Source organism: Sinohyriopsis cumingii, chromosome 3, assembly GCF_028554795.1.
Source record: "Sinohyriopsis cumingii isolate HCF-2022 chromosome 3, ASM2855479v2, whole genome shotgun sequence".
In the NCBI taxonomy this organism is placed as follows: domain Eukaryota; kingdom Metazoa; phylum Mollusca; class Bivalvia; order Unionida; family Unionidae; genus Sinohyriopsis; species Sinohyriopsis cumingii.
In genome coordinates this window covers 29,649,025-29,674,901 of record NC_142963.1, presented here as the reverse complement: position 1 = coordinate 29,674,901, position 25,877 = coordinate 29,649,025, and the positions used below count along the sequence as shown (strand labels likewise).

The window sequence follows — 25,877 nt, the reverse complement described above, 5'->3', positions numbered from 1 at the left end:
ATACTATTCAGGATAACAAGTTATTATTGGTTATTGGCTTAATAAAAAAGAAAATTAATAGAAACAGTTAACACAGATTGTACATTGTTTGATGCATCAAGAATATTTAGAAACATACAGTCATAAGGACAAAATACTAGAATATGCATGCAGTTGTATATTTTTTTTACTCTGCTGATCACACATTTGGCATCCAGTATGCCTGCCATGTTGGCCATTTTGAAAATTTCATTATTACAAATCATCCTGATTTAATGGTCACATCGACATGCAGGTTTTACTAACAGAGTTCTTCTGATGTCTAATTGGTCCTATATGAATATGGTTCCATTCTTACTTCCATTATGACCACCATGGTAGCTATCTTGAAAATCTAGTTATTGCTCAAGAATATTAGAGGCATTTTCATTAGCCAGCAGTTGAAAGAAGTAGCCATCATATTTTGGATTCCTGGAAATTCTATTTGCCAAATAGAGCATCATTCCCTTGGAGGAACTGTCATTTATAATGCAATTGACTTACCTACGGTAGGGGAATATTGTTTTACCAAAGTCCATAACATTCATCACCAATATAGTTTCAGCTCAATACCTTTCCAAGGATTTAATAGATAGGAAAAGGTGTACATTAAGAAGACCTTGGTCATGATTGATTTTCATTGTTGTCAGCGAAATGTAAGAGTCATGGCACCAATTTGACTTGGCACTTTGCCTTCTATTTCATTTCTTTTAAATAACTTTTGAAGGATTTAATGGATTTAAATCAAATTTGGCACTTCAAAACACAAATCTAGTTTATGTTTTACCATTTTCTGGCAAAGTTTAATGGAGTTATGGTCCATGTTTGACTTAACCTTTCAATTTTGTTTCCACCCAAGAACTGTCTTTGATCGAAATCAAATTTAGTATGACGCATTACATGAAGAAGTCTTAGGTCTGGTTTGTTTTTCATCTTTTATAGGAAAGTTTTATTGAATTATGGCCCCTATTTGCCTTTGAAAATTTGTATGAAGTTTTTGGTTAAAGCAAAATTTCACTTGCTTATGTTATCAAAGTCCCACAGGGTTTCTGCACTGGTCTGGAATTCTGGAAAAAGTCTTAAACTTGAAAATTGCTTTTCCAGGCCTTGAAAAGATCTGTAAAAATTTCAAAACGACTGAAAAGTCTGGAAAAAGTTTTAAATTTTCGTTGTTCCCTTTCACATGATGTCATTAACACTCTTTCCCTTCACTGAGTTTAATTGTCACATTGGGTCCTGGAAAAGACATTCTGTCATAGTTCGAACCATGTATTAAGGAAGTTTTACAAATGCACGTTAAAATTATGGGCTACCTAGACAATCCTGAAGGCCGAATCCTAGCGCAGTTCATATTAGATGATTCAGTACAGCAAATAGGCCTACTGGCTGATGATAGTGATGGCAGTTTGTTTTAAAGCTATGAACTACATCAAATTATTGGAACTTAAAAAGTGTTAAAAGTGAGAATTTTAGCTGATGCAGCTTTACTGAAATTGAGCTTTGAATTGAGTGGGTCACGCATGTAATAAGAACTGGAACAGTCGTCATTTTGAAAGCTCAAAAATATGTTACACTGCAAATGTATGTCAACTTTTTTACCAAAATCAGCACACCCATCTAACAACTTTTCAAACACTAGATATGTCATTTTAATAGGTCTGATCACCAGCATAGGAGGTGTAAATATCTGGACTATTCATTTGGCGATTGTTAGCAAATATCTCTGGACTTATAAACATGGATTAAGTCACTTAATTTCAGCTCTCCTGGTCTGTATTAACCCTGTTTCATGGATTATTTTATTAATTAAGTTTTCTTTTGTGCTAGTGAGTATTTGTATTAATTTCAGTGCATTTTATTTGATTTGACATTCTTGGACCGATTATTGTTTGTGCCTGTGTGGACCTGATATTTAAAGAATGCCTGGACATTGTGTTTATAACCCTCTGTGGGAAGAAGCTGATGACTTCAAAGCCTGGATATGGCCTTCCAAACTTAAAACTTCAAAGCCTCGATAGGGCCTTCCAAACTTAAGACTTCAAAGCCTGGATAGGGCCTTCCAAACTTAAGACTTCAAAGCCTGGATAGGGCCTTCCAAACTTAAAACTTCAGAGCCTGGATAGGGCCTTCCAAACTTAAAACTTCAAAGCCTGGATAGGGCCTTCCAAACTTAAAACTTCAAAGCCTGGATAGGGCCTTCCAGCTTAAAACTTCAAAGCCTGGATAGGGCCTTCCAAACTTAAAACTTCAAAGCCTGGATAGGGCCTTCCAAACTTAAAACTTCAAAGCCTGGATAGGGCCTTCCAAACTTAAAACTTCAAAGCCTAGAGAGGGCCTTCCAAACTTAAGACTTAAGCATCATGTCAGCTATACAGGTCAATAAACATTATTAGGTCTGGAAATTTTTATTTTTGATCTGTAAAGGTCTGCAAAATGTCTTAAATCTTTTTCTAAATTTGTGGCAGGAACCCTGGTCCCAATTTATGAGATACTTAGAGACATTATGATGCTGAGATAAGTAATTATGGTCTTGGAATTATCAACAAAAATAACTGGATAGACTTATAATGTAACACTTTTCATTTTAATATAAGTTCCGTCTCTGTCAAAATAAGCTGCATATTCTTATATTTTACACAAATAAATTGATCAAGATATACAAGTTATGCAAAACAGATGTATTTAAGGAAATTAGTCCAAAGTTGTTCATGTGTTTTACCTGCTATAAGCATTTTACTATTTTATCACAGTTCATTGGAATAATATTATGGGATCAAGAAAGATTCTGGATGTTCTTTGCATGTTTAAAAATTAATAGGACTAAGTGATGGTGAGAACAATAATAAAACAGGCATATAATTGAATTAGTCTTGGTCAATTAGCTGAAATGTATTCTCAAAGACTCATTATTATTTATACATCATGTTGATTTATAAGACAGAGCATTCACAAAATAACCAATTTAAATTTTTTTACAGTTCCAGATCAGGGAGTATTTCACGGAGTCATTACTGACTTGTTTAATTGATTATTTATAACAAGAATCATTCTATTTAATAGCAGAAATGCGTATTATTTTATGTTTAAAAACTTTAAAACTTGTCTCACTCAGGTATGAAAAGCAGCTGCAGCAGGAGGAAGAGGGCTATCAACAACAGCGACGTAGACTTTATTCTGAAGTACAAGAAGAAAAAGAACGTATCGCACAAGCAGCATCCCGCCAGCGGGCAGAGCTTGATAAACTACAGCAACAGCTTGAAGACAGTCATTCCCATGCTTTGGAGGCCATGAAGGTAGAATTTGAGAAGGCTAGAAATGAACAAGAACACAGACATGAGGTAAGTTTACACAATTGTTAAATGCCCATAATCAGTCGGAAGATATTATTTTATGAAGTCTGTTACCAGTTTGGTTTCTGCACAATAACTTTTTTTGTCTACTAACGACATTTACCAAACTTTGTGGATGTCCTACAGTTTGGTTAAGGAAACACCCTATAGATTTTGGTCTCAAAAGGTCACGGTCACTATTAAAGAAAGAGAATGATTTCCTCACAAGAACTTGAATTCTCTACCGTCTACATTTAGCAAACTTTGTGAGTGGCTTGTTCTTGGGTTAAGGAAGAACCCTATTGATTTTGAAGTGTAATGGTGAAAGATCACTGTGACTGAAAGAAGAAAAATGGTTTTTGCACAACAACATTAGTTCCACTTGACATACCTGAACTAAACTTTGTAAATGACTTGCACTTGGGGTGAGAAAGAATGCTGTTGATTTTATGGCAAAAATGTGAAGCTAACAAAAAAAATGGCTTCTGCACAGTAACATCAGGTTTGCATTACTGACCTGTCCCAAACATTGTGGATGGCTTGCTCATCAGGTAAGGAAGAAGCCTAAGATCAAAGATCAGAGTTACTTCTGATCGAAAGAAAATAAATTATTGTTTACACAGAAAAGAAAAGTTATCAACATAAAAGACTATTAAATATGGGGCAGGTATATAATGTGTTATTCGTGGTACTCTTGTATGTTGATTTATATTATGAAAGGTAAAGCAATAAATTTACAGCATTGTCAGTTATCAGATTTCTGGCATAATCCTTTATTTTAAATAGCTCTACACCAATATACATCGGGTAGTTAATATTTTAATTTTCATGGCAGAAGTAATCAACATTTCAAGATATTTCATATGAGAACAAAACTGATCCAGACTCTTGCATGAAAAATTTAAAGTATAGAACATCATTGGGCCTTTCCTACGGGTAACATTGTCTCATAATGGATATTATAGTGTCTACTTAGTAAGTATCAATAATGATGCTTCAGTTCCTTTTTATGTACAGGTTTTGTGTTTAATATAGAAAACTCATTTATTTTACTGTATATCTTCCAATTCCCTGGATTGATTTTCTTGATACTCTGGATAGTTCAGCATGAAGCTAAGACAGATCTGCTTGACTTTTTCACATTGATGTCAAGATCAGTCATAGGAAATTTGTGTTACGTTTTGTTTAACATGTTATTTTATTTGCTTTTATTTCCTTAACCTCTTCGTGGGTTTTCTTCACACTTGGATTGAATCATTATTGAGCTTAGACAATTCATCATGTTACATGCTCACTTGACCCATTGACTTTGGGGTAAAAATCATAATTGTAAAATAAAATACTGTTACAGTTTTGGTTTAAAATTTTGATTTCCTTTTAATTGCTTATACTTCCTAAACCAATTGATGAATTTTCTTCATACTTAAGATGAATGATTATGTAGCCAAGACAAGTTATTCTGTCACATGCTCCCTCAACCTTTTCATATCTAGGTCAAGGTGACACATTTACTGCATTGCTTTGAGTGTTGATTTGTCATGCAGACTCTGGTCTTATTGTTGTTTGGGTGGACAAAGCAAGCCTCTGGACTGAATTGAGTAAAATTGAAAAATAGCTTTTAAGAAAATGAAGAGTACAGGATTTCAGCAATGAGATGTAGTTGTTTTAGTATTTCTTTTAAAATAACATATAAGATTCTAATGTTATTTTGAATACCTTAGTGAAGCAATGTTTGTTAATGAAACCAAAAAGTTTGTTTCTGCCACTTATTTTTGACATAGCCTGACATCATCAAGAGAAACCAGCTACAGCTAAAAGTAGTGGTCAGACTGTCTAACACATATGCATTTCAGATTTCATGAGGCTTTTAATTACTAAATTTAATTTAATTCTTTGAGTTGATATTTGTATACCAAGTTTTATCCGTCTTCTCTCAGTCCTTAGGATCACATTGTTTCAGAACTCCTAATTAAATAGCAGTCCTCATAATCCACCAACTATCAGGAAGCTGCCTGCTAGTCTAAACATCAAAACTCTAATGTCGTCTTGCAGCCATAGACTACATTTGATCTCCACCACCAGTCAGTTATGCACTCCCACCACCTCTCCATAATAATGTGATTTTGAATGGTGGATGATGCTTCAGATTGCTTGCAACTAGCTAAAATCAATAACCTTTGAAGAGTTTCTGAAACTGTTAGTGCCATGTTCTTGTCAATACTAATTACTGAATTTCATTTCGTATATGACATGTCCGAGAGGAGTGTATAAAATCATCTACCAGCACATTAGAGTGTACATTTTCAATAAATGATGATAAATTGTGATCCCACATGACTTTTTCACATGGGTAAATGTATCAGACATTTTACAGGAATGAAAGAAAGACAATCCTACATGACTTTCTCATATGTATAGACTGTATCACACAGGTACATAGAAATGAATGACAACCACTGGCTCATTTCTTTTCAGACTGAGATCAGAGAACTGAAGGAGAGACTGGCGATTGAGAAGCAGGCTTGGGAAGAAAACTACATGAAGCGTCATGACAACTGGCTGATGCAGAAGGAGAGGGAGCTGAGAGAACAGGTCAAAAAAGATAGAGACAAAGAGATTGAAATGGTCATCACACGACTTGAGGAGGAATCCACAGCAGCTAGGGAAGATTGTGAAAAGGTGGCAGAAAACAGAATCAAGTCAGTGTTACTACTTATGGCTTTTATGTGCTTGTATTTAACAATTTTAAAGAAATTTGTATGCATTAATTTATTGTGTTTGGAGAATGTAATTTTTGCTTATGCACTTTGCTCAGGCAGAGTTTATACATCTCAGTATATGATCAAATTATTATCATTTCTGTGTAGATCTGAATGCTAAATATAGACTGCATTAATATTCTTTAGCTTATCTTAATATATCAGTTGTCAACCAGTCAAAGAAGATTCATTAGTCACATGCATTGTCTTTGTATTGATGAGTTTATGGGATGGTCTGTTGTCTATTGTCTGTCACTCATCCATCCATCCATCCATCCATCCATGAGCACAAGTTTTGTATCACTATTGGATATGCAAGCAGCACAATGGTGGCCATCTTGAAATTCTTGTTATTGCTATCCCTCCTGAATGGATGATCAAATCAATGTGAAGTTCTCACTAAAAGAAAAGACTTCTTTTAATATGATGTCTAGTTGGTCCTAATGAAAAATGGTTCTGATCCCACAATGAATATGGACACCATGACAGCCATTTTGAAAATCTTGTTATTGCTTTTCCTACAGGGATAGTCATATCAGCATGGAGTTCTCACTAAAAGACTTCTTTTGATGTTTGGTTGATCCTGAATGAAAATGGTGCCAGTATGAAATCCAGTATGGCCACCATGGTAGCCATCTTGAAACTCTTATTATCGCAATTCTTCGTGAACAGAAAGTTATGTTAATGTGGGGTTTTCATGAAAAGACTGCTTAGAATGTCCACTTGGTTTTAAATGAACATGGTATGCCAATCTAGCATCCAATATGGCCACAATACAGTAGCCAGCTTGAAAATCTTGTTGCTGCTGCTCCTGAATGGATGGTCATATCAACATGAGGCTTCACTAAAAGACTTCTTTTGATATATACTTTGTCCTAAATGAAAATTATGCTAATCTGACATCCAATATGGCCACTGAAGTGGTCATACCAGGTTGTATGCTGTAATGTTTAAAGATGAAATGAAAAAAGTGGAATATTGTCATTCTTCTTCCAGTGTCCTTGAGAATTTTGTGATTTGAAATGGAATTGAGCTAATTAAATAAATTAATAGTAAAACTAAAGTGGAATCTCCTCTTGATTCCTTCTTTCTGCAAATAAAACTAAAGAGTGGCAAGATAAAGACATTGAGAATTGTTATAGTTACAACATCACAGTCACTATCATCACAGTTATCAACTGCTATAACTTTTCTTTTGTTTATCATGACAATAAATATTTCACATTGAATGAGCATGAGCAATCTAGTGAAAACAATACACATGTAATGTACTGAATTACTGCATGGAAAAAGTAATATTGTTCAGACTCCTAGCTTTAGGACTGAGACTGCAATCTGTACAAAGAAGTTGTCCAGAACTGCAGCTTTAAAAATCCTATGGGGAACCATATACAGTCCTCCTAGGCTAAATATACATGTTTTCTTATGAATAAAATGATAAATCAACCTTGTTGTTATCATGTGCTTATTAAAATGTACTGTGTCATTTCAGGAGAATCAGAGAGAAGTTTGAATCTGAAGCCAAAGAACTTGAACGGTCAGAAAGACAGGCGCTTGAAAAATACAATGAAATGAAGGCATGTTGTTGTTTATGCAAATAGCACTTCATCAAAGTTTAAACAAGACCCAAAAACCTGGATGAGAACCTCATATTTGTCTCTCAGTCTGTCACACTTTATCTCTCTCTCTCACACACACACACACACAAGGATAAAATATACACGAGTTTGAGTTTATTTTAAATATATTTTGCTTGCCAAATACCATATATACTTACTTATGAGTCCAACTGCAAACTGCATTTGACCCAGATCTGCTGTTGCATAATTTACTTCCAGATCTGGGTCTGTGCAGTTTGTTAGGAGTAATCAGTAGAACAAACAATACAGACCCTGATTTACATTTGCATTATGCTACAGCAGATCAGAATCTTTGTTGTTTGCTGTTTGACTCAAGTTATAAGCAAGTATAGATGGTAATCTGTAATCAGATTTAACAGAAGTTTGCACAGCATGCATCCTTCTTTACCAACATGATATACAAAATGAATAAGAGCAACATGACCAAGTGAGTGTTTTATTTACAATATACTTTATATTTTCATAAGATTATGACTTTAAGTGTTAGGTATGTAGTTATTTTGTTAGATACTAGATATTTACTGATGTTTTTTTTACAGTCATGATCTAATTTCTTATTCAGGCTCAACTGACAGAGGTGGAAGGAGAAAATGAATGTTTAAAAGTATTTTCGAAACAAAAAGATCAGGAAATTGAAAAACTGCAGGAGGTAACTCTTGATAGATATCCATTACATTTTGATGAAATAAAAGATTATAAGGCAAATTTATTTTTGTCAAAAATGCATTAGCATATGCTGAAATATAGATGTTTAACATTAAAATTCTGTGTAAAGTTGTGTGTTATGATGTGATCAGTATAATTTTACTTATTACCAAATTGTAATGTAGTGTTATTAACTCTGGGTGGGAGAGAATGGATATAGAATGATATGACTATGACTTCTTTCTCTTATTTATCCTTTAGTGCATTATCATGGCATAAGTTATATTGTAAGTAGAGGTTCCATTGCACTTGTGTTATTTGCCATTTTTCAGACAAACAACTGTTTACATCTCTTTGTACTTCAGTTTGACATGAATGGTTGTAAAATTAAATTTCATTCTTGCATTGGGCCCTGGAACAAGCATTCTGTTGTATTTTTTTCATGCATTTAACAAAGAAGTTTTACAAATGCTAGGTTAACTGGAAAACTCAAAATGGCAGCCTCTCAACATGATTCATCTTCAGCTGAATATTTCATTCAGCAAATGCTGGCTGATGATGTTAATAATGACAATGATTTTTTAAACTTTTGAAGTAGATAAGATTATAGAGATGGGGAAGTGTTAACAGAAAAATCATTGATGATTTTGAGCCTGAAATTACTGTTGAAAATAGTATGTGATGGGCTTGCTGACAAAAAGGACACTTCATCGATCCTACCCCCACCTGCCCTGGCCCCAGTCAGCAGTATTTTGAAATTAAATGTAGAAATGGAGAATACAGAGCCATTAGATATGTTGAAGCCTATTTATTGTGAAACTTTCTTGTATTTGATCATTGATGAAACAGATCTATCTATGTGCGGATCAAAGAGTAAATGAGACAGACTCAATAGACAACAACCACATAAGAGAAGCAACTCTTATTTGTGTTGGGGGTTATAGCATAGCTGCCAAGTGTTCCATGTCCTGTATTTTGGACCTGAATACAGGTGTTTGTTTTTCTTGTTAAAATTTGGGTTTTTTTAATTTAAAAAAAATTATAGTTAAAACTTTTCTTGTGGTTTTCTGTTCCATTCTGAGAGTAAATGTAGTGCATGTATATAGGGATAAAGAGTTCTTGAATATGATGGATTCATTAGAAATAGAAGCTACCATGCCAGTCTTTAAGAACCATGTTGGATTGCACAAAGCAATTGATGCTATCACTGTATGTCATCTTTGTAATACTCAACTTCTAGTGATGTCGAAAAGGAAAGCAGAAGATTCAGAATTTTCTCCAGCAAAGAAAAGAAAACAAGTGGAAAGACAGTTATGCTGTCATGTTTAGATTTGTGAAACCATCTAGTAAAGGAGAAAACTTTGTGTTTTGCAAATTGTGTAATTGTGATTTAACTATTGGGCATGCAAGTACCCATGACACAAAACAGCATGAAAAAGTTAATAAACATCAACTTCGTGCTTCATCATCAACAACACAGCCTGAACTTGCAACATGTATAACTACCAGAGAGAACCTTGATGTAATTAAATTGGAAGTTCATTTTACTAAATTTCTTCTATCAATGAATCATCCTCTTTCAGTAGGTAGTGTTGCTGGTTATTGTTCACATGTTTTCCAGACAGTAAAATCACAAAAGATTAGATATTTGCTAGAACAAAAACAGTTCATTAAAAAAAAATCACGGAATTCAGATCATCAATAAAAAATGGTAAAAATTGGAATCAATAATGATTGAAAAAACAAGCTGTGGAAAAGGCTTCCATAAAGAGCCAGTGTCAGAGTGTTAGGGTGTTGCACTCTTGCACCTTCTGAATGGACTCCTGAATAGAACAGGGTGCCCATTCAGAAGGTGCAAGAGTGCAACACACTGGAGTTGGCAGCTATGAGATAAAATATTCTCTGTGGGTTTAGTATCAGGATCATGAATTAAAGAAGTAAATATTTTTATTTGGGTTTGGATAAATCTGATGTTAATTCTTACTTGGACATCAACCCCACACATAAGCAAAAACTGAGTAGGGATATATTGTTTAATGTTATAAGTAAAGAACTCCTAAATAGGTTATGAACTTGACAGGTGACTGTGTAAGCTCATTGGTGGAGGAACAACATACATATGCTTGAATAAATAACAGAAAAAAACAACATTTTCTTGAACATTTATTTCTGACTTTATGGTGAGTAAACATAGGTGTTACTGGTATGGACCCACATGGCGATTGTTGAACCACAAAAGATCAGAGAATATTTTTTAAACATATTTGAACTTTCTTCACTGAAACAACAAACAAAATGACTGATCGAATTCAGAGCTAATTATTACTTATACCTGTATTTGCACCTTTATATATTTGAACTTTTTTCATTAAACAAGAAGCAAAAATACTGATGAAATATAAAGCTAATTATTAATTTTACCTGTGTTTGCACCTGTATAATAATGTTACATATGTGATTTGAGGCTTATGATAAAGTTCAGTTCTTGACAATCACTTTAGGATTTTTGTTGTGGAAAACTAATCTAAGCTGTGTCATATTGACAAGAAATATTCATTCTCTATCATGCCATTTTCTTACATATTTGTTGATAAGAGACATCAAAGATCTGTTCAAACAATAATGAATTTTTAGGTCCTCGTAAAGATGTTATTATTTAGACTTAGTGACGGGGTACTTTTCCGCATGATGGCACTTATTTGAAGATAAATATTCAGATAACAAAAACACAAGAAATGCACTCCATTGGTACTCACCTTACAATAACTCAAGAAATTCAGACCAATCTATTCATTTTTAAAGTTATTTTTGATTCCTTGTACCCTTTGCTGAATGAAAGTGTAAAATTTTTCCAAAAGGTAAACACTGTAATTAGTTGCATACAAGTATGATGCTCATGCAAGCAATATATACATGTGCCATTGCATAATGCGCTGGCATATAAAGGTCTGTGTTTCTTCAACAGATTGGTCCTTACATACAACATAACCCAGATCTGCTGGAGTACTATGCCATGGCAGATCTTGGTCTGTGTTGTTTGTTTTACTGATTAGTTGTAACAAATAACATAGACCCAGATCTGTTGGCACAGTTTACAATGGTAGAGCTTGGTCTGTGTTGTTTGTTCTATTGATTAGTCCTAACAAACAATGTAGACCCAGATCTACCATTGCATAATGCACTGGCAGATCTTGGTCTATATTGCTTGTGGTTGGGTGTGACTTGTATGTGAGTATATATGGTAGTTCAGCATTTCATCAGTGATTGTCCACTTTTTACATTTAATCATTCAGTTGAACCCTTGTATATAGACTGTAGTTAGCTAATAGATTTGCCTTAGAAAAGCATTTGATTAGGTGTCAGCAGGTTGTTTTATTTTGTTCTTTTGTTTTGATATATGTTGTGGTCATTTGTATATTAGGTGGCTGAGTGTTTCAATTTATTGACATTAACTTTATCAACCTGTTTTGGCATCTGTCAGATCTTTGCATCCCAACATTTTTAACAGATTATGTACTTAGCCATTGGGGCCCCGAGTGGCCGAGTGGTCTAAAGCGCTCTTCGTTACGGATCACTGCCATCTCACCTATGTCTGCGGCGGTTCGAGTCTAAGATTCAGCCAATGTGGGCATGTGAGAAAGCTTGCCAGTAGCTTCTCGTGGGTCGGTGGTTCTTTCCGGGGTTTTCCGGGTTCTTCCTCCACCATTAATACTGGCCGCCATGTATAGCCCTATCGTGCTGAAAAATGGCGTTAAACCCCACAACAACAACAACAACAACTTAGCCATTATTGTAGCAGATAACTCTTTCACAGAGCTCATAACAAACTACAGGAACATGAAGTACCCTCTTGTTATGTAGCAAACAATTTGTAAAGTCTTTTTTTATTTGTGATAATAGGGTGTCATAGAATGATAAAGTATAAAGGCAATTTTTCTCATGAATTTCAATAGAGGTTTTCAGCTTATTGGAAAATTCATAACAGCATGATTATTATTTGCAGTAGACAATTTATACAAGCTCCTTTGCCAATACAATTCTATGAATTTGTTTACAATATTTCTTTTTGACACTTCCAAAAATATGAGAGGTTTTGTAAGAGGTATAAAATTTACAGAAATGGAGAAAAACAAAACTATAAACTTTTGCATTGTATGTGAAGGAAGGAATTTTATTCATCCAGAAATAGTTGCAGAATTTATTTGTACAGTAAAACCTGTTATCAACGACATCTGTTATGAGCAGCCACCTGTCATTTCTAGCCAGAATTGTAATGCATGGATTGATTTTATTATATAAACATTCTGTCATCAGCGATCACCTGCTCAGTATTCTTAAGAAATATTCAAAGTTTCCAACCAAGAATTGATCATGCATACTAAATTCTTTCCAAAGATTTCAAACTGCTTATCATTAATTACAGTGTTATTGTTTTAAGTTTTATGTTGTAAGTCTAAATGTTGTCATAAATCAAATTGTGTTAAAAGTTTAAATTCAGAAAATTTAAACAAGATTCATCGGTTATCTTTTTTGTGTTTCAGTTAACTGATAAAATGCATAGAGAGAGAGACAGAGTGTCTGACATCATTCGCCAGGAGTTTGCTGACAGGCTCGTGGCCACTGATGAAGAAAATAAGAGAATTAAAAATGAAATATCGGAGTTGAAAGCAAGGCATAGAATTGAACTGAACAGGGCTAAAGAAGAAATGGAGGAGGTTAAGAGAAACAAAGACAACGAAATGGAGGAGGTTCACAAGAGGTGCTTATTTTTTTTTAAAGTTTCAGAACTACTCGTAAAAGATATAACTATTTTTGTACAGTTTGATCCCACAGTATCTTTATGATTAAACTTCTAGTTTATTGACAGTTTTAGTTACATCAATGTTTATTTAAACAACTTCCAAACAACACACTATTAACATTTCAGATGCTGCCATCAGGTAATCTTTGAGTTTAAGGAAATTTAGAGTACCAGATGGAAATCATCATTGTTTATGAGTAGGCACATATATTCTAGAATCAATGCTTTAACCCAGAATGATAGAGGTGCAGAGTGAAAGCACTACCACATCGCTATCCAGGCCCCCTAAATATACCATTTAGTAATATGTTGCTGCTATCACCTGAATTTTCTTCAGACAGGTTTAGGTAAGGAAGTGAAAGACAAAAATACTTTTTTAAAATTCTGTTGATTGTCTAGTTGAAGTTTTTGTTGAATGAGTATGTAATGAGTACAAGTGACTACACAAATCAGTGCTATTATGGGCATGGGAGGGGTGGAGAAGAACAAAGGGAGGAAATTCATCCTCCATTGTTGCACCTCGAGTGCAGTATCGTGAGATTTCAAAAATTCTATGTTCTGTGTTTCCACAAGTCTTGACCCTTATGTATTCCATGGGAATACATTTTCATCCATCATCTTTTAAGTTTATAATCTTGAGGGGGGAAATTGCAAAATTCACATGGGAATGTTTTTTCATATGTGTGAATTGTCAGCAGATGTATGTGTTAAGAACTTGTTGAGCAGTATTTGTTCTTGTTGGGTTTGAAATTAAGATAAGGTAAGAATTCTTTATTTCAGACTACATAGTTCATACATCTAAATTAAAATATAGATATAAAGTAAAAACATTGTAAACATAAACGATATACATCACATGTACAGGTGGTATACAGATACATCGACAACAATGGACTGTACCATGTATCATTAAGAATGAAATTAAGTGGCGCATTTAAAGAGTAATTTGTTCCATCTACTAGTAATAAGAGAATTTAAATGAATGTCATAGTTCCAAAGAGATTTCAGTATACAGTTCTTACTATTAGATATTCTTGTCATCATTGAGAATACATACTTTCTCATTACTTCATCAAAACTGAATACATTATAATTTACAAACATGTTTGAGGCACTGTTCCATCTAGGAAGGCCTAATAGAAAACAAAGACTATTATTATCACCAATAACTAGTTTTCTTTTCATACATCCACTAAAATTTTTCCACAGAGGAGCACAGTACATTGTGCAGCAATAAGATTTGAATAATCTAATTTTAATATTCAGTGAACAATTCTTAAATTTATGTAGAACCATGTTTGTTTGAGTACACAAAAATTGGTAATGTCTCATCATATCATCATTATCAGACTGATTGGATTTTGAAATATGACCCAAATACGTATAACTGTTGACATATGTAAGAGCATTGCCATTAAGATGTACAAAGGGGAGGTGATGGTAATTTGAAAGTTGACTGAAAAAAAATGCATACTGATTTTTTTAATATAATAGATGATGTCATTCTCTAATGCGTACTGTTCACATATCTTTAATAATTTCCTTAAACCTAGAAGGATTTACCAATGACATATCAGCAAAACTAAAATTGTTAAGAAACAACACATTTGGTGGCTTACGTCACACTGACCTAGTTTACGATTTAACTCATCTATGTATGTACTGAGTGCAAGGTCACAGTAATGGGTGGCTGTGTAACTTACCATGTGCTGCCTGGGATAAATGATTGTAGACTGGTGTCCACTTGCTTTTTTTCTGGGGAAAAACTTTTGCATAGGAGTAAAGACAGGAAACCAGTCTGTTAATAAATTTCTAGCCTGAAGGGTCAAATGAATACTTATTTATACTCCGCGTTCACTTGGGTAAATACTGATTATAAGCACATTTTTCTTTGTCCGTTTGAAATTTTGTGTGTCCATCAGATTTGGACAATAGAAGGACACAGTGTCCCCTTGGAATTGTGTTGTTAAATACTAACCTTATAGATATTTGATGTTCTGGTTACTTTACTATGCCAGTGTATACATCGTGAATAAATATTCAGATTGTACATGTAGAAAAATCATCGACATATGTATATTTCAGAGTGAAACAAGCAATAGTGAAGAAGGAAGAAGTTGTGAATCAGCTGAAACAGCAGTACCAAGCTGCCTTAAAGAGAGCAGATCATCTGGAGGGTTTACTACAGCAACAAAGAAAACAACTGCTGGGAAAATGAGAATGCAACACCAATCTGTACAAAATTTTAATTGCACAAGATAGGTTTATCTGCTTCCAGGAGACTGAGAACCAACTGGGTTATAAATTCACAGACATGTTGAATTCTGCAAGTGTTCCTATATGGCAGTAAAACACCTTGGATATGATTATTGAAACGTTCATTCCCTTTGACAGAAATGTGACTCATGGAACATTATGTGCATTATTTGGCACAAACATGTAGAATAGAGTTCCAGTTGTGATATATTAACAGTAGTTTATTAAAGTAAGCAGATCAATGTTTAAACATAAGAAAGAAACAGTTTGCAGTTGTAGCAGCCTAAACAATCAGTACTTAATGTTATGAAAGCCTTTGTAAAGTGTTTGTTGCATCATTGTTGAATGGTTCAGTGCACACAGGCAAGTGGCTTATCTTTTCCTTGTATGGCCATATAAATAGTCTTTGGTAGAAATATAATTGTCAGAGTATATGCATTAAAGCAAAGAGAAATAGTGAAGATCATTGTATTAATACAATTAGTTTGGACAATCCCACCTGAGACATATTTCTGCATACATGGAGGGTAATCAGTTTTATAGCTAATTCATCATTTTATGGGATGTAGAGTTCTTATCTTTGACAGAGAATGACAAACAAAGACATTTTATAGGCTGTAGAATCCTTATAACACTCTCTGACAAACATGCACTTTTTATTGGTTGTTGAGTCCTTACATTGATTTTTATATGTTGTTGAGTCCTTACAACACTCAATGACAAACACTGATTTTGTATAGGTTGTTGAGTCCTTACAACACTCAGTGAAAACATTGACATTTTATAGGTTGTAGAGTCCATATCACACTCAGCAACAAATATACATTTAATAGGTTGCAGAGTCCTTATAACACTCATTAACTGCTCTGGTGACCTAGTGGTTAGAGCGTCTGCCTCAGAAGCGGGAGGTCGTGGGTTTGAACCCTGGCCGAGTCATACCAAAGACTTACAAAAATGGTACTAACAGCTGCCTCGCTTGGTGCTCAGCATTAAGAGGTTAGTGTTAGGACTGGTCGGCCTGGTGACAGGATAATGTAACTGGGTGGGACATCATGCTACGTGTCTGCGGCATGATGCCCCAGTGCTAGACATCACTATAAACTGCTACACTGCAGACATCATAGCAGTATGACTGAAAAATTGTTAAAGCTATGTTAAAAATCCTAATCACACACAAACACACACAGAACACTCATTGACAAACATACATTTTATAGGTTGTAGAGTTCTTGTAACACTCAGTGACAAATATTGACATTTTATAGGTTGTAGAGTCCTTATAACACAAGGTGACAAAATATACATTTTATAGCTTGTAGAGTCCTTATAACACTCAGTGACAAATAATATACATTTTATAGGATGTAGAGTCCTTATAACACTCAGTGACAAACATATGCATTATATATGTCGTAGAGTCCAATAACCCTCTGTAACAAACCTTTTTAAGGTTGTAGAGATATTCTCTGTTATATTCTGTGATAAATATCGGCATTTTATAAGTTGTACAGTCCTCATCTGCAAATGCGATGAATTCATTCATTTTCATTAGTATCAATTTTTATGAGGATATTTTCATCAGTACTTAATTTATTGATTAGGAAAATGGAACTTTAAATTCATTGTTTGTACCAACCACAAAATTGAAGAAAATTGGTACCTCATGATTTCATTCAGTTGACAATGAGAGTAAATATTATGCATTGTATGATCACGAACATATTTTTAGTAGAACTGTTTCCTTTTACTAACATTACTTAAAATGTATAATGCAAATATGTGAATTATACACAGTCAATATAAGATTTTAGGTAATCATTGAATACTTTTTATGTTGCAAACTATTAGTTACAAGCATGAGTTTGTAAGGTAAATATTTGTACTCTTAAATTGCAAAACATGTACCTCTTCAGAGTAGTTGTTTTGTAACAGTTGCATCAGATACACATGTATTCCATTTTTTTACGTTTTAAGTTTAGATTATGTTATACATATGTGATGGCTTTTGAGTGGAAGAAAAACTGTCCAATAATTTGTATTATTTTGTTGGGAAAGTCAAGAGAAATTAATTATCTGTGTGATAGTTAAATTGAAGACCATATCATTATAGTTTAGTTACCATTTTGGTTGCAAGATAATGCTATAACAGTTTATGTTGTCTGTTTTTATTTGCTTGCAATGAACTTCATACCATGATCATGTCTTGGTTCATTCTTTATATTTTCTTGCAAAGATGATGCTATCAAGTCATGCTCTTAATCTTGCTATTATCAGGACAAGTATGGTCAAACCTGTCCAACTGGTCACTTCTTATAATATATAGTTGATACTAAATGAAATAATGAAGACCTAATAGCCAATATGGCTTTTGTTCTCTTTCTGTCTCTCTCTTTTCAGCCCATAGAGCATTGGACCTTTCAAGGGACTCTTGTTTGTGTGTGTGTACTTAGCTTTAACAATTTTGCAGTCATATCGCTATGATGTCTGCAGTGTGGCAGTTTATAGTGATGTCTAGCACTAGGGCATCGTGTCCCACCCAGTTACATTATTCTGACACCATACCAACGTGTCCTAACACTAACCTCTTAATGCTGAGCACCTAGTGAGGCAGCTATTAGTACCATTTTTATAAGTCTTTGGTATGACTCAGCCAGGGTTTGAACTCACGCCCTCCTGCATCCAAGGTGGATGCTCTATCTACTAGGCCACCAGAGTGGTCAACTCTTGCTTACAAAGCCTTGTAATATAAGTAAATTGGCTGTTTTCTTATTCACTGACAGACTATTTTTTTTAATACAGATATTTTAGTGAAACTTAGTCCAGGTCCACACCCTATCATATAATAGTCAAGTACCTAGCTCAAATGTCAAGGTCATTAGTAGGGAAAAACTCTTTCGTTGGGTGTTTCATATGACAGTGGTGTTACTGCTTTTTTTCTTGTATGAAATTGTGATATATCAGTGATTCAAACCTTTAAAAGGTGTATTTATTTTATAGTGATGTTGAATCTGGTGAAATAGTATTTTAACAAATGACATATTTCTTCTTCAAATATGTTACCCAATCATAATACCTTAGGAGAACTACTAATACCTACCTTGCAAATCCAACCCTCCCAGATACTACTTTTAGCTGAAGTCTTTGAAGCTAAAAGTTATCTGCCAGCCTATTTGTCGTGCAGAATGATCTCTCATTAAGTATAAGACTTGGCGGCAAGGCCTAAGAATGTCTCGGTTACTTCTTCCACTCGTGCCAAGAAGCACACTTTGTCATGAGACACCTTGCAAAAGCCAGGTCTTTGTGGAATATAATTTATCACTAAAGGTTGGGGGAGTTTTTCACTTCTAAGGAAAGTATACTCCATGATTCTATATTTCCAACTTTTTCTCTTTCTGTCACAAAAAGTTCTGCCTTTAGAAGTTGCTAACACTTTGTCATCATCTCACATTTAGTTACTGGCACGTGGAACCTAAGTGACTTCACATTCAGTTTGGGCTATGATTATTTTGTACATGCAAGTCTCCAGTGCTTTTATAACTCCTATATATATGTAATTCCATTACAAATGGGTACATAACAATGAGTTTCTATTCCAAGGCATTCATAGTGTCTGGGTGCCAGCTTCAGTGTTTGTACTTGTAGGGGTGGTCTGTGGGCTTTTTTCCCTGCGTGTATTGCCTCATAATATATATTGTTGCACCTACTGTGTATGTCTCTTTAAAAGTGCCTCATTTCCCTTTTCTGTGAAGGTATTTTTTGTGTGTGTGTAATATAGACACTCGTATACATTTCTGTATTTCTTCCACTTTGGTTGGACAAGTAGAGGTCAGTGATCAATACATGTTTTATTCAGTCGCATCCCGTGCGTGCATGTTTCTTTGGGCAACATTCGAATCATGTTTATGTGCATGAACATTTCATCATATTTAACATGCACTTAGTTACTGGCACATGTAGCCTATACAACTTCACAAGGATGGAGATTGGAGACCAAATTCTCTTGCTTTTATCTCCGAGATCTGTCATCCCAGAGGGCCCAATTCAGTCTGATAGCTCCTATATCCACTGCTCATCAGGTCACCCTTCCAGATCGATCGACAGCTTAAGATGCGGCTTCACGAATTCTGTTGTATTTGTGGGGGTCTCTTTTGAAGCCGCATCCAGACAGATGGAGTCCCCTCCAGTTGGGTTACCTTGTAGCTGCTCATATACCTTAGGGGACTGGACATGATATCTCTGTGATAAAGGGATGTACCTCTGTCCACCTCTTACCTTTTCTTCTAAGGTATTATGATGTAATGTATTTGAAGAAGAAACCAATTTTTTCTAGTAAAATATGTTTCTTCAAGAATACTTACCCAGTCATAATACAATAAACCCTCCCAGCCTCCCCACAGTTAATCTATAAAGATCATGCCTTCCACTCCAAAAGTAACCAAAAGGTTGCCAAGTCTTATACCTAAGGGCCTGACTACCACATATGTCAGTACCCGGTAGTCAACTTTAAAGGTCCCTTTAGCTAAAAGCAGTATCTGGGAGGGCTGGATTTGCGAGGTAGTAGTAGTTCTTCTAAGGTATTATAATTGGGTAAGTATTCTTGAAGAAACATATTTTACTAGGAAAAATTGGTTTCTATGAACATTGTTATGCCTCCCACTCATGAACCAACAATTAAATTGCTATATGTTTAAATGTGTTTGCGCCAGTTTCCTCTTCAGTGCTACACATGTGAATAGACCTTGGTCTGAAGCATAATTTTTTAAAAATTATTATTTACAGTTTTCTTTATTGTTTGTCTTTGTAAACACAATTGGATTCCTATTCATTGCATTGATGCTACCTTTGCTAATGACATACAGATTTTTTTAATTATAAGTTGATTAAAGGGAAATTGATTGCTTGACATCATTGATGCATCAATAAATTGCAATATTTTCTGAGGCAATGCAAACAAATATTATTGATACAGGACAAGAGTGGAATGAAACATGAATGAAATAACAAAAACTGGAAAATGAACATTTTCTTAATTTTTCTATCCATTTGAATGAAGTGAACATCAAGGCTGCATAAACCATGTATAAAAGTGTCTCTTATGCCCACTATATCTAGCTCCCTAAATAATGGCAGCCTCTTATGCCCACTATATCTAGCTCCCTAAATAATGGCAGTCTCTTATGCCCTCTATATCTATCTCCCTATATAATGGCAGTCTCTTATGCCCACTATATCTATCTCCCTAAATAATGGCAGTCTTTTATGCCCTCTATATCTAGCTCCCTAAATAATGGCAGTCTCTTATGCCCACTGTATCTATCTCCCTAAATAATGGCAGTCTCTTATGCCCACTATATCTATCTCCCTAAATAATGGCAGTCTCTTATGCCCTCTATATCTATCTCCCTAAATAATGGCAGTCTCTTATGCCCTCTATATCTATCTCCCTAAATAATGGCAGTCTCTTATGCCCACTATATCTATCTCCTTAAATAATGGCAGTCTCTTATGCCCTCTATATCTGTCTCACTAAATAATGGCAGTCTCTTATGCCCTCTATATCTATCTCCCTAAATAATGGCAGTCTCTTATGCCTTCTATATCTAGCTCCCTAAATAATGGCAGTCTCGTATGCCCTCTGTATCTAGCTCCCTAAATAATGGCAGTCTCTTATGACCTCTGTATCTAGCTCCCTAAATAATGGCAGTCTCTTATGCCCTCTATATCTAGCTTCCTAAATAATGGCAGTCTCGTATGCCCTCTGTATCTAGCTCCCTAAATAATAGCAGTCTCATATGCCCTCTGTATCTAGCTCCCTAAATAATGGCAGTCTCTTATGCCCTCTATATCTAGCTCCCTAAATAATGGCAGTCTTGTATGCCCTCTGTATCTAGCTCCATAAATAATAGCAGTCTCTTATGCCCTCTATATCTAGCTCCCTAAATAATGGCAATCTCTTATGCCCACTATATCTATCTCCCTAAATAATGGCAGTCTCTTATGCCCACTATATCTATCTCCCTAAATAATGGCAGTCTCTTATGCCCTCTATATCTATCTCCCTAAATAATGGCAGTCTCTTATGCCCTCTATATCTAGCTCCCTAAATAATGGCAGTCTCTTATGCCCTCTATATCCATCTCCCTAAATAATGGCAGTCTCTTATGCCCACTATATCTATCTCCTTAAATAATGGCAGTCTCTTATGCCCTCTATATCTGTCTCCCTAAATAATGGCAGTCTCTTATGCCCTCTATATCTATCTCCCTAAATAATGGCAGTCTCTTATGCCTTCTATATCTAGCTCCCTAAATAATGGCAGTCTCGTATGCCCTCTGTATCTAGCTCCCTAAATAATGGCAGTCTCTTATGCCCTCTGTATCTAGCTCCCTAAATAATGGCAGTCTCTTATGCCCTCTATATCTATCTCCCTAAATAATGGCAGTCTCTTATGCCCTCTATATCTAGCCCCCTAAATAATGGCAGTCTCATATGCCCTCTATATCTAGCTCCCTAAATAATGGCAGTCTTTGATGCCCTCTATATCTAGCTCCCTAAATAATGGCTGCAAACACTTTTTAAGTTCATAGACTGTTAGTATTTTTTAATTTAACAGTTATTAATCGTCTAAATATTTGAATATATTTTTTAAATAATACCATTAATATATTTTGATTCATTCTGGTCAATAGTTTCTTCAACTAAATAAGTTTGCATTGGTAAACTAATGCCATAGATTTATTACTAATCGAACTCCTTGAAATTGCATTATACAAGTGTTTTTACCTATATTTTGTTCTTTATTAATAGTTCTTGTTAAAATATTGCATGCATTCATGTTGAAAATTTATATAGTACAGTTTGAATATCACAATATCTATTGTTATAATGATACAGGAATTGCAAAGTTAACTATAAGTTAAGACTTGTGTATCCTGTGCATAAATGATAAAGTCAAATTTCTAAATCTTATTTGCAAAATGTATTTACTGTCAAAAGTTAAAACCTAACCTAAGTCACCTGCAACATAAATAATAGCTCAGTAAACAGAAGGATCAACAGATGGTCAGGTGAACAGCTGATGAGATCTCTGACCATGGCATGTTCATCCTTGCAGGTTTTAATAACAAGAACATCGATAAAGCAACAAAGAATACAGATTTTTACAGTAAATATAGAGTTAACTTACCCAGCAAAATAAATGACATAATAAGAGAAGACATAAAGACTTTATTTACCACAGTCAAGTAATTTAAGGATGTATGCATACACCATGGTGAAAAGCGGTGTGAGAATATCTCTCATTATGACATTTTTGGTATTGTGCAGGTATTTGCTAAACATGAATTTTTGAACTGACTATGCACATCCTTGATTGCTGATCCTTTTAATAATGTAAGTATGGTTTACAGTCTTCATAATACAGTTTTAGCAAGTTTTTCCCGTCTTTTGTGCATCTCAGTTTGGAACAGCCTTCATTCTGCCAGCAGCAGTTGTCATTACACAGAATTAAATACAAGTCTGTAGTATTGATATCTATTTTTACAATACAGTTATTCATAGCAGTGTTGAAACACATATTTTACCAAAAGAAATAATAGTAACTGATCATTTTAATCACATATGCCAATGCATTTATCAATATAGATCTGTGCACAACAGTTTGGGTTATAAATTACAGGTGGTTGCTTATAGCAGAGACTACTCGGATCTGGTTGTACTGTGGTATAATATAGCAACAATGATTCTCAGTTGCAGTCAGATGCCAATGCATGAACATAAATCTGTTTGAAAGATGTATCTTATCAAACAACAGCTTTTTGCAATTGAAAGTAGGATCCAAATCACATGCATATTTTTAACTCACTTTTGCTTTTATTATAATGTTTATTCGTTGAGTATTTTAGGCAGTTTCTTTGATTTTGTTATAATATATTGTTGTTGTTGATGTTTTTATACAAGCTGTTTTATATAATTAAGATAGATTATAATGTTCCTTTGATAAATGCCAGATCTGCTTTTTAACTAAAGTTGATTTGTCATTGCTAACCTGTTAATTCAAATAATGCTTTACTTGTGTATTTTATACAGATGGAAAATGCACTAGAAAATATTACACCAGAATAAATTAATATTAAGTATTAAGGCCAGAGTCATCTGTGTATTGCTCCTGTAATAACCACAGTTCTTGTTGTATTGTGTTACATTCAATCAAAATGAGCTATGTTGTTAGTTCTCTAGTTTGAAATGATCAAATAGAGTCATATGATGTATTCAAAAAGGAACTATTAACATCGTAATGAAGTTAGAATTTGAAATGATCACTGTGAGAAGAATCACTGTGATAGAGCCATTTGATGCATTCATAAAGGCACCATTAACATCAGGATGATTTCGTTTTGTGTTTTGTAGAGTTTACAAAATATTCCATCAAAATGTTCCAGACCAGGGAATCAGAACCCAGTTGATTCAATTTGAACTTTCTTTATAGTGCTGTATATTGATATTATAAAACTTAAATTAGCAAACACATGTTTCAAAGTAAGAAGAATAAGAGAGTCCCAAGAGTATCTGCTTAGGACAGGTTTTAACTGTATCTACTTTATCTCATATTAAATTTATGTAAAGACATTTTACAAGATCTGTGGCTCATATTGTGCTTTGCTAAACCTTAAAATATTTATTCAGCTTTTTGTGTTAATATTGTTGTTAGATTAACATGTTTAAGATAAGTTTAAATCTCTCTTTGCACATGAGTTATTGCCCTTGATTTTTTTATTGTTGGTTCTCTCACTATATTTTACTTTCATTTTTGCATATTTGATTTGGTTTCATATTATGAATTAGAAGTACTGTTCAGTGACAATTATTTATATGATGCTAATATTTAATATTTCTTATTCATTATTGTAGAATCATTCTCAAGTCACAAATCATGTTCAAATCAACAACCCAATTTAAATTTGTCATCTTAATACATTTTCAGGATTCCCTTCAACATTATTTATTTGCTTTTTTAAAACTGAAAATGTAGATAATTAAGTTTGCATCCTAAATAAACATGTTGATGTCATCCAGTCTTCAGTTGCACCCATTTTTACAAATCATGTTTATTTTTCATGTTATGTTTATTATTCATTTGTTGTTGATTGTGCCAAATGTGGGTTCATATGTACATTTACTTCTGGTTTTTATTACATACTTGTGTATAGAATGACATGTACATGACCACAAACATATTTTTAGATGGATGATCAACAGCCTAGAGTTATTTTTATTTTTCCCACCAGTTTCTGCAGAGTTATTTGATTTGTTCATTGTGGGATATTTTATTTACCAGCAGTATTGTTAAAGTATTTGAAACTCATAATTATAATGTTGGCAACAACTTTCACTGATTGTTTTCTGGATTATATTCAGTTGTTTGAACAGCAGTCTGTGTAAAAGACCTTACATGTTTCATTTAACAGCAAATAAAGTTAATTTCTTCAATTTGGTTTGAGAGATCAATACTTTTCATGCAAAGTTCATATTTTATGAAAATGGTTAAATTATTTTAAATGTTTGAAGATGACTATAACTTAAAGAGATTTGTTATCTCCCCATCTGTCTGTCTGTCTGTCAGTAAATATTTTGATTTTTGAAGCATAACTGTCAGACCATTCAGGGCATTTCAACAAAACTTGGTAGACATGCTAAAAGTCCCTTTTTTTACTAACAACTTTTGGCATTTAATATTTTTATCTGTTATCATGACAACAAAGTTGTGTTTGTGGTTTCATTGGTTTAATGCCATTTTTCAGCATATGATACATACTATACATGGCTGTCCATTGTGGACAGTATATATGGTGGGGGAAGTACATTGAAAAACCATTGCAAATGTGCTTTCGATAATATTATTGGTGTTTTTTTCTCTGTAGAATATCATTTATATTATTACTATTATAGGTGAGGCAAGATCAGCATCACCATTGTGTTCTTGATAAATACAGATACATTATATGTAGAAATAAAATTAAATCAGTCTTTATCTGCTAGTACTTTTTATCGTACTTTACTTTGTTACCTTGTATAGAATATAAAGTATGCTATTGCCTTTGTAGCTTGTCTATGTATAGTATAGTACTCCCCTCTAAAGCTGGCATTGGCATCCATGCATATCACAGTAGATACACACATATAGTTTCATGGCATCGCAAACAGTATTTCTAGGTCCTGGGCAACAGTTTGAAGTTGGTTTCAGTGTAACTTCCTTCTGAGGATGAGGCAAGAAAGGGCTGACTTTGTTCATACATGTGCATTTATTGTAAATTCATTGTTACATTTTTGCAATTAGCTCAGGCTATTTTAATCCATTTAACATAGTTAGCTGTAATGCAAACATCAGCAAAAGGCGAATAAGATGTGAAAAGTATGTAAGACCCATTGG

At 34.1% G+C, this 25,877-nt stretch overlaps 1 protein-coding gene across 1 annotated transcript in view; it reads left to right on the top strand.

Annotated features, from left to right (window-relative positions):
• Positions 1-25,485, top strand: part of LOC149802613 (centrosomal protein of 131 kDa-like) — a 79,639-nt gene extending 54,154 nt beyond the window's left edge. The window contains exons 15-20 of the mRNA XM_089951919.1: positions 3,131-3,356; positions 5,823-6,046; positions 7,599-7,683; positions 8,309-8,395; positions 12,933-13,150; positions 15,278-25,485. Coding sequence (XP_089808045.1) covers positions 3,131-3,356; positions 5,823-6,046; positions 7,599-7,683; positions 8,309-8,395; positions 12,933-13,150; positions 15,278-15,410 — 973 coding nt within the window. The 3' untranslated portion in view covers positions 15,411-25,485. The remainder of the gene's footprint in view (positions 1-3,130; positions 3,357-5,822; positions 6,047-7,598; positions 7,684-8,308; positions 8,396-12,932; positions 13,151-15,277) is intronic.
• The last annotated feature ends 392 nt before the right edge of the window (positions 25,486-25,877 follow it).